Consider the following 9,076-nt stretch of genomic DNA (forward strand, 5'->3'; position numbering starts at 1 on the left):
AATTTTAAAAAAAATAATCTTTAATGTGCTTTTTATCGGGTTTGCAAGACAATTTGGCTTGAAATTGCCCGGTATGTCCTTTTTCAAGCTGTACCCACTTATCGGTAATGTGAACTGAAATGACAGTTGGCGGCTCCGAACCCCAAAGAGGAGGGGACGAGGCTGAAAATATACGAGATGATGATGTTTTGATAGGCGGGTCCCATTCAATCACGTCAACTAACTGGCTCGCGGCGTTCATCTCTTGTGCACGCTCTGCTATTTAATCGACAGTTCCATTCAACATTAGAAAGAGTTCATTATTGTTGTAGAACACAGCACATGTACTGCATACTTTTCTATATTGTATTTGCATGGCTCGGCGGCGGTCACCCGGCCGGGTGGCTCTGTCCAAACCCCGAAATGCACTTCCGGCATGTGTGTGTGCGCTTATTTTACAAAGCCATCGTCCATGAAACGGGACCGGACGCGGCACGATTGTGGTTCCCAAATGCTGATGAATTTCCCCAAAATAAATTGAAGCCATTTATTCCTGAATTCGCCGTCTTTGGCATGTGACGCGAAGTTTTGCAGAGGACCGAGCTGTGTTGTCACTCAACCGTTTTTCCTGGGTTGAGTGTGCGTGAAGCAACCAACAAGTGGGCAGGTACAGCGGAACCCTGCTGCTGGCAAGCACCTTGGGCCGCGAACTGTGAAAATCCCTGGATAATTGACGGAAATTATTTGATATTTTTGTTTGTAAGTTTAGTAAGCAAAAATATTGGAACAGAGAGAAAAGAGAAAAAAAACAATCGGCCAAATCGTCCATCCATCCATTATCTGAGCCGCTTCTCCTCACGCGGGTCGCGGGCGTGCAGGAGCCCATCCCAGCTATCATCGGGCATGAGGCGGGGTACACCCCGAACTGGTCGCCGGCCAATCGCAGGTCGGCCAAATTGTGATTATGCAATGTCCTTTGTAGTAAGAGAAGATAACGATTGGGTTGTTTAAGTTCACATTTGTTTGGGTGGCACACACACACACACACACGTGCGCACGTTCATTGTTTTGCATGAAATGTCTTCTCCAGCGGGGTTTGTCCTCTCGCTTGAGGCTCTGCCCACCCTCTGATGTCCGTGGGGGTCCTAGGCCCGCCCCTGGCGTCTGATTGGTGGGGCAGGGCCATAAATGCGTGTACGTGAGGCGACGTTGCTCCCAGTGTGCGTGCTGAACACCAGCGAGAGTCGACATGGGTGAGTGCTCGCCAGCAGAAAAACATTTGACACTTTATTTCTTCTTTCTTCATTTACGAAGTTCACACTTCCATCGTGTGCGTGCATGAGTGTGCGGCGTGTGTGCGTGCCTGTGCATGCGGGACCTTACATAAGTGTGACCTGACCCCTCACCGATAGCCTTCGTCAGCTCACTTCCTGTTGTTTTCGTCAAGTCTTGTGCACATTTTTGGTCGTGTCTTTGGACCCAGGCACTAGGGAGCATTTGGAACTGTTGTCGAAGCGACCGACCAACGGTACACTAAAACTGTCAAATACCAGATTTTGTTTCTTTGTGAGCGGAGTCTGTCACGGGTAAAAAATCTTAAGATTTGAAAAATCCTTGCGTGTACTGGCCTTCCTTGCAGCATCAACATCCTGCTGACTTTTAGCCCTGACCTACACAACCCTTTTTCCACACTTGTTCTGTTTGTCTTACAAACAAACCTTTTCTTATGTTCTTCTGTCGTCCGTTTGCAAGCCAACCACAACAGTCCAGTTGCCATCAATTCAACACCCTGACATTGAAATGACCTGGATGGAGGAGAATAATCACAGGCAACCCTTTTCCACCTTCTTATGTTACTGCATTCCTCTTTCGTTCAGTCCCGATAGCGGGCCAAAGTCCAAATCCGCAGCAGGACGCTACCGGCCCCGCGCTGACCCTGGCCCCGCCCACCGAACGGGGACCAGGGTATTGCCCGTGCGGTGAGCGATGCCTGCTCGATGTCTGTCATTCAGGCCGAAAAGACCTTTGTCTCATTTTGTCTCTCTTGGGGCCTCATGAACAAAAGGTGCGGACGCACAAAAACGTGGCGTCTGTTCTTTTTCACGGCAAAGTTCAGACGTATCAAGAGTGGCGTGACCGTGGAAATGTGCGGTCCCTCGCGCCAACTGCATGGCTGGCGTACGCACGTTTCTGCGGCTTTCGGTGCTTTGGCGACACTCTTGAGGAGATGCTGGGAAACGGTTCACATAAATCTGCACACCAGAGACGCATGAATAATTCGCACTGATGAACAATTCATGCCCGGCAACATTTGATTTCAACAATACAATTCAGGCAAGGACTCAGAATTCATTTGTTAACCGGTGTATTTAATGAACCACTGATATTTGTGAGGACACCTATTAATTGATGGAGGCGATCATTTATGGCGCCTTTTGCCCTCACAATCGCTTGGTGACTCCAGCACATGCACTGGAAAAAAAGACTCATTTGAACATGTGCATCGGTTGCACGTGAATAAAATGTGTTTAAATTGACATCATTTACCCCCCTTCTGCTAAAAAAAACCCATGATTTTTTTTTTGGTCAGTGTGTGTGTTAAAATAATAAAAGGCGTCGGAGTTGTTGATATCCTCTTTGATACGCTGATGTGCTTCTATTTGAATTCCAAAGATTGATTCCAAATCCCACACACACAACATTTACGCATGAACCTTTATCTCACCGGGCTGAGTGTACGTTACTGTCTGAACACATTTGTTCCGAGTTCTCAAAATCCATGCTATTAACCTTGTGGGTGATCATAGTGAGCCACGTGTGCCCCCATCACCCCTGAGAGAGCAGCGTCACCCACGATCGCAGCGATTCTCTCCTCGAACGGGGTGAGGCCCTCCGCGCCTTTTTTGGGCCCCACTTTGGCGGCGGGCAGCTGTCCTCCGCTTCACATCCACCTTCATGTCTGACCACGCAAGTCTTTGTACATGAGGCCCCTGGTCTGAGAATCATGCATCAATTTTCAAATCTGAAATTTTCCATGACACACATTATGGAGTTCCCTTTTCAGCTTTATGGCAAAAGCTGAAAACTGTTTATTTTTTTATTCTTCATAATTTCGCACAAATATCACACAAAAAAATCATGTTGTCATTATAGGATGTGGTGTGGAGAATTTGGGGGACAAATATGAGTTTCATAAATTTTTTCAACAAAAAAAAGGGGGGGACTTTTCTCCTGGCTCTGCCTCCACATGGGTGGCAGGGTCAGAGGTCACGCTGGACCCAGTCACTACTTCCTGTCTGGTGACCTTTGCCCCTGTGTCTGCGCAGCCAGCTGCTCAGGTTGCGGACCAGGATACCGGAGCCCGCTCGACGCTATGAAGGGTGAGTGTGTTTGTGTGTGTGTGTGTGTGTGTCACAGATTGTGTTCGTGTGTGTGTGTGCGTGTGTGTGTCAAAAGGCGATCGTGAGAAGATCGTGTATCTGCCGTGCATCTACCGCAACACGTCCACTCGTCAGGCCGACTACTTGGCCACCGTGGACGTGGACCCTGAATCTTCATCCTACTGCCAGGTGACGCCTCCATCGTCGTCATTGTCGCGGCGCTCCTCCGTCTTGTTTTAACTGGTCGGGTCGGGGCGAGAAAAAAGGTTTCCAGTAAATTTCCATGGGAAGCTGAGGTGGGAAATTTTGGAAATATTTCAAATTTGAAAACTTCAATTGGGAATTGAGGGTAACTCAATGAAAAGATAACATATTGAAGCATTTCCTTTTGTCATAAGCGGACGACCATGCAAAAATAATACAATTAAACGCTTGACATTTCAACAGATTGATCTGTAAGAACATTAGAATGTTATCAAGGTTGAAATATTGAACATACATCTTTGAAGAACAAAAACATGAATATTGGGTTAAATATTTTTCGTCCCCTGCGCTAACCATTCAAAATTGCCCCCATGATTGACAGCAAAGTCCAATTTCAAATATGAATGGAAAAAGAAAACAAAAGTCATTTGACATCATCCAACCTTTTCTTCCGCTTATCCAGTCTCGGGTGGCGGGGGCAGCAGCTTAAGCGGGGAAGCCCAGACTTCCCTCTCCCCAGCCACTTGGTCCAGCTCTTCCGGGGAAATCCTAAGATGTTCCCAGGCCAGCCGGGAGACATAGTCTCTCCAGCGTATCCTGGGTCAACCCCAGGGGCGCGGGGGGGGGCATCCTAACCAGATGCCCGAGCCACCTCATCTGGCTCCTCTCGTACTCGGAGGAGCAGCGGCTTGAATCTGAGCCTCTCCCGAGTGACCGAGCTTCTCAGCCGTTCTCTAAGGGCTGCAGAGGAAACTCATTTCGGTCGCTTCTGTCCGCAATCTTGTTCTGTGGGTCACAACCCACAGTTGGTGACTATGGGTGAGGGTGCGCACGGAGATTGAGCGCTAAATCAAGAGCTTCGCCTTTTGCTCATTTAACATGCAAACAAAAAAGCCCTCTGCCTGAGTGCGAAACTCTTCATATTCAACGGAACTCGCATGAAATCTGCTCATTTTTGTCAGGATTATGGTAAAGATATTTCCCAACTATCTATATTCAAGTTGCCAACCTTCAATTTTGTTCAATTCATGTTTATTCCCATTGAATCCCCATGAAAATTTCTGACTTTGAAAATTCCCAAGATTTCCCCCTAACCGCTACTAGTCAGTTCCCACTCCATGCGGTCCAGCTTGTTTTGACCCGTATCGGCCGTTTCCAGGTGGTCCACCGTCTTCCGATGCCCAACATGAACGACGAGCTACACCACAGTGGCTGGAACGCATGCAGCAGCTGCTTCGGCGACGCGTCCAAGAAGCGCAACCGCCTCATCCTGCCCGCCCTCATCTCCTCTCGGATCTACGTGGTCGACGTCGGCACTGACCCCAGGAAACCGAGACTCCACAAGGTCCGCCGAACAAATGTTGCCATATTGTATCAGCCTGCTCGTCTGCTTCGTTAGCCACACTACGTGTGTTAGGCTTGCCACAATCTCTCTTGGAGATCACCTTCTCCAAAGATCTAAAAGTTTTCTTCTGGGACGATTGTGGAGTTCTCAAGCGGGACATGATGGACTTTGTTCACTTGTCAGTCCCATAAACCAGGTCGTAAAAAAGTGCTCGCTGCACCTTTGAAATAAATTATTATTCAAACATGGTGAAAACAAGTCTTCAACACAACTACAGGTGGTGTCTGCACCAAAGACTGGAATAACAAAAGAGCAGACTTCAATTTTCGGTCAACTAGGGACAGAACCCTTCGCAAATAGCCAAAGTCCACCAGCAGTATGGTTATAGTTGCTGAGTACTGTGGTCCCGGTCTCTGGTTTTTGTCACGCAGTACCAGAGATAGGATCAAGTCACGTGCAAGTCTCAAGTCTTAACTTTCGAGTCTCAAGCAAGTCCCAAGTGATTTTGTTTCGGGCAGCCCGAGTCCCCATGTTAATGCGGTCTTACCTGCAGTATCTGGTCTTCATTAAGAGAGAACGACAACATGGTCAAATAATGGCATTACTGGCCAATTTCTCCAACCGGAATACGGCATGTGTAAAACCTCTCAAGATGACGTACTCCACTTCAATAATCATCATCATGTAGTTGAATTATCTGCTCTCCAAATAACTTCATCTTGTTTTGTTCTTTTTCGTCCCCCCAAAAAACTGGCACCAGGACTGCACTCGCGTCTGTTTGCAGAATATCTCAACGTCATTTCCTTTTGACAAACTGTTGCATTTGCAACTTATGAAATGAAAGGATCTTGTGTGCGAGCCGAGCAGAGGTGGCCTCGGGGATTCGGCCGTGGCCTGAGAGTCTTTGCCTGAATATCAACAACCCTGAACTTTGGATCCTATCGAGCTAATGTCAGGTAGCGACTGTTCTGAGTTTAAGAACAGGCAAAGGAAATGACAGCTATTTACTGGCCAGAATGCCTCATCAAATGATGAACAAAGTTGATTGTTGTTGTGTGTCTGTCCATTTGACATCACACTTGTCCGTCCCCGGTCTGATATGAGAGGGCGTGCTCCTCTGTGCGAGGGAGGGGCTTGAGTGACTGACAGGCGAAGCTTCCGATCACGAGCGTTCCCAGCGTGCGCTCGCATAATGTAACTAAATCATTTGATGTTTAATCTTTAAACTGAACACACAAAATGAACAACAATCAAGGCTTACGAATGATCACGTTTCAAGTTGAGTCCTGAGTCTTTAACTCCCAAATCTAATCTCAAGTCTTTTAGTTTTTGTCAAGTCATCAGAACAGTGACTCGAGTCGACTCGAGACCAAGTCGCAATGTCTCAACTCCCCGTCTCTGGTCCTGGTCTCCGGGGTCTTGGTCATTGAGTACCGCTGTCCTAGATTTTAGAACTAACATGGCTCTTGTTGTTTTTGTCGTGTTCTCAGACTGTTGAGCCCGTGGACCTGTACTGGAAGTGCGGCCTGGCCAACCCCCACACCACCCACTGTCTGGGTACCGGTCAGATCCTGATCAGTTGCATGGGGGACCCGTCGGGGGGCGGAAAAGGTTAGACCGGCACTAGAGCGGACCCCTGGCAGCTACAAGTTTTGGGACTCATCCTCTCTGTCGCCCTCTTAGGGGGCTTTGTGCTACTGGACGGCGAGACGTTTGAGGTGATCGGCAACTGGGAGCATCCCGGCGAGGCCGCCCCCTTCGGCTATGACTTCTGGTACCAGCCTCGCCACAATGTAATGATCAGCACCGAGTGGGGGGCCCCCAAAGCCCTCGCAGATGGTTTTAATCCCGCTCATGTCGCAGAAGGTGAGAACAAAGACAACGAATATTTTCTTTGTTTCTTTCACGCAGAGATCTTGACTATAGCTGACCTGCACTCTCAAGCCCTTTCATAAAGCATGTTTGGTTTTTTGGTTGACTTTCCCTGGTCTCCACAGACACGTGTCTATGACAAGAACGTCACAGATTAAGTATCAGGTTCTAGTAGTCCCAAATTAAGATTTAACAGGGAGAGGTTCAGGTTGCAGAAGTCCCAAATTAGGAATTCAAAGACTGAGGGGTCAGGTTCCAAAGTCCCACATCACATCGGGAGTTCACAGATTGAGAGTCAGGTACCGGAAATCCTAAATCGAGACTTCAAAGATTAAGGTTCAGGTTCTTGTAGGTACCAAGGCAGCATTTGAATCTTTACCCTCAGAACCAATATGAGTTCCTTGTTTTTCCAGGTCAGTACGGTACTTCCCTCCACGTGTGGGACTGGACCACCCATAAGAGGGTGCAGACCTTGGATCTGGGAGAAGAGGGTGCCATTCCACTGGAGATCCGGTTCCTCCATGACCCAAGCGCCACTGAAGGTTTTGTTGGCTGCGCTCTCAAGGGAAGCGTGTTCCGGTTCTACAAAGCACCAGTGAGCAAACCCTAACTACCCCTACCTGGAGACCTGCAAGGCCCGCAGGTGCAATCTGTGTGACGCCACCAGGATCAGCTGTGCCCGTCTGGTTTTGACAAGGCCTTCTATGTCACCGTTATCCACCATTGTTTGTCCAGAATTCTGTGTTCTGTGTTGTCCTTCAGACAGGAAAGTGGGCTGCAGAGAAGGTCATCAGTGTTCCCAGTAAGACAGTCGAAGGGTGGATGCTACCTGAAATGCCGGGTCTGCATCAACACCACCTGAGTCCGTCTGTCCGTCCCGTCTGTCCATCGCTTATTTGCTGCCTGTCTGTCTGCAGGTCTGATCACTGACATTCTGCTCTCTTTGGATGACCGTTTCCTTTACTTCAGTAACTGGCTGCATGGTGACATCAGACAGTATGACATCAGCGACACCAGGAACCCTCGACTGGTTGGACAGGTCTGGTGTCATTTGTCAGGAGGTCGACAGTCGGATCTCTTCAAGGGAGACGGTTTTACTTTCTGTCTGTCTGTCTGCAGGTGTTTTTGGGAGGCAGTATCACCAGCGACGGACCAGTCCGAGTCCCGGATGACCCAGAAAACCAGCCTCGCCCTCGTTTTATCCAGGTCTGTCAGACAGAACATCCGCCTCTCCCTCTACTGAATTTCCTACCTACTATCTACCTACCTGAGTATCTAGCTCGCTATCAGTCGTCTTCTCTTTCGATCTAAACGCCTACTCTACCTACCAATCTAACCCATCTCCAGGTCTACAGTATCTGTCTATCTACGTGTGTGTGTGTGTGTGTGTGTGTGTATTTAGGGGAAGCTTGTCCATGGTGGTCCTCAGATGTTACAGCTAAGCTTGGATGGTCGCAGGCTTTATGTAACTACGTCACTGTACAGTGGCTGGGACAAACAGTTCTACCCTGAAATGCTCCGGTCAGTCCTAACCCTCTCGCACACGCATTATTTTGCGGACTTGGATGACTTTGGGCCATGTTGAAGCTGACGTCGCTAATGTTGTTTGCAGGGAGGGATCCACGATGATGCAGCTCGACGTGGACTGCGTCAAGGGGGGTCTGACCCTCAACGAGAACTTCCTCGTGGACTTTGGCAAAGAGCCCGGTGGTCCGGCACTGGCCCACGAGCTGAGGTACCCCGGAGGAGACTGCACGTCCGACATCTGGCCGTGACACCAAAAATTCCCTGCTCCTTATTCGGATGCCTGTCAATCAAACTTTAAGATCATCAGAATATTTCATTTGAATCTTGAGCCAAGAAGAACCCATCGACGATCAGCACTACTTGCTAGTGTAATTGCATCATTTATAAAAAAGACAAAATAAACACTTGGATGATGATTGTGAGCTTACTAACAGCAGCACCACTAGGGTCCAGGACTCTCCTTGATACAATAAAATGTTTATGCCAAAAAAGAACTTGTGTGCATTGTTTGACAAATGCTAACTACAGCCAAATAAATGGTTGCACCTGACAGCTTGGATCCTGAAGTTGCCACCTGTTGAGGCTCACTTTCAACAAGTGCGTGCCTCAGCTTGAAAAACCTTGGGCTCATATTGGATCCGGCCAATCTTCTTGAGGAACACCACATTCAAACTGTAACTTTTTCCACACCAAAAAAACCAAATTCTGAGCTTAGGTCAGTGTTAGCACATTGTCAACTAGAAAAGAACATTGCTCCTCATGTCTTGAC

The 9,076-nt window shown here is 48.2% G+C and overlaps 1 protein-coding gene across 2 annotated transcripts; it reads left to right on the plus strand.

The window, feature by feature from the left end:
• Positions 1–45: 45 nt before the first annotated feature.
• Positions 46–8,801, plus strand: selenbp1 (selenium binding protein 1). Of its 2 annotated transcripts, none has more exons than XR_009769823.1 (12): positions 46–1,232; positions 3,306–3,359; positions 3,436–3,548; positions 4,723–4,908; positions 6,399–6,519; positions 6,592–6,774; positions 7,194–7,375; positions 7,543–7,642; positions 7,750–7,819; positions 7,900–7,986; positions 8,183–8,301; positions 8,393–8,482. XR_009769823.1 is itself a non-coding variant. In XM_061696883.1 (12 exons), exons 1-12 carry the CDS (start codon positions 1,229–1,231, stop codon positions 8,553–8,555), a joined length of 1,413 nt encoding a protein of 470 aa, XP_061552867.1. In that variant the 5' UTR covers positions 900–1,228; the 3' UTR covers positions 8,556–8,801. The 2 variants fall into 2 exon arrangements, 1 of the variants encoding a protein (XP_061552867.1); XM_061696883.1 differs by having other exon boundaries at positions 900–1,232; positions 7,543–7,621; positions 7,698–7,819; positions 8,393–8,801.
• The last annotated feature ends 275 nt before the right edge of the window (positions 8,802–9,076 follow it).

This window comes from Phycodurus eques, chromosome 14, assembly GCF_024500275.1.
Source record: "Phycodurus eques isolate BA_2022a chromosome 14, UOR_Pequ_1.1, whole genome shotgun sequence".
In the NCBI taxonomy this organism is placed as follows: Eukaryota; Metazoa; Chordata; class Actinopteri; order Syngnathiformes; family Syngnathidae; genus Phycodurus; species Phycodurus eques.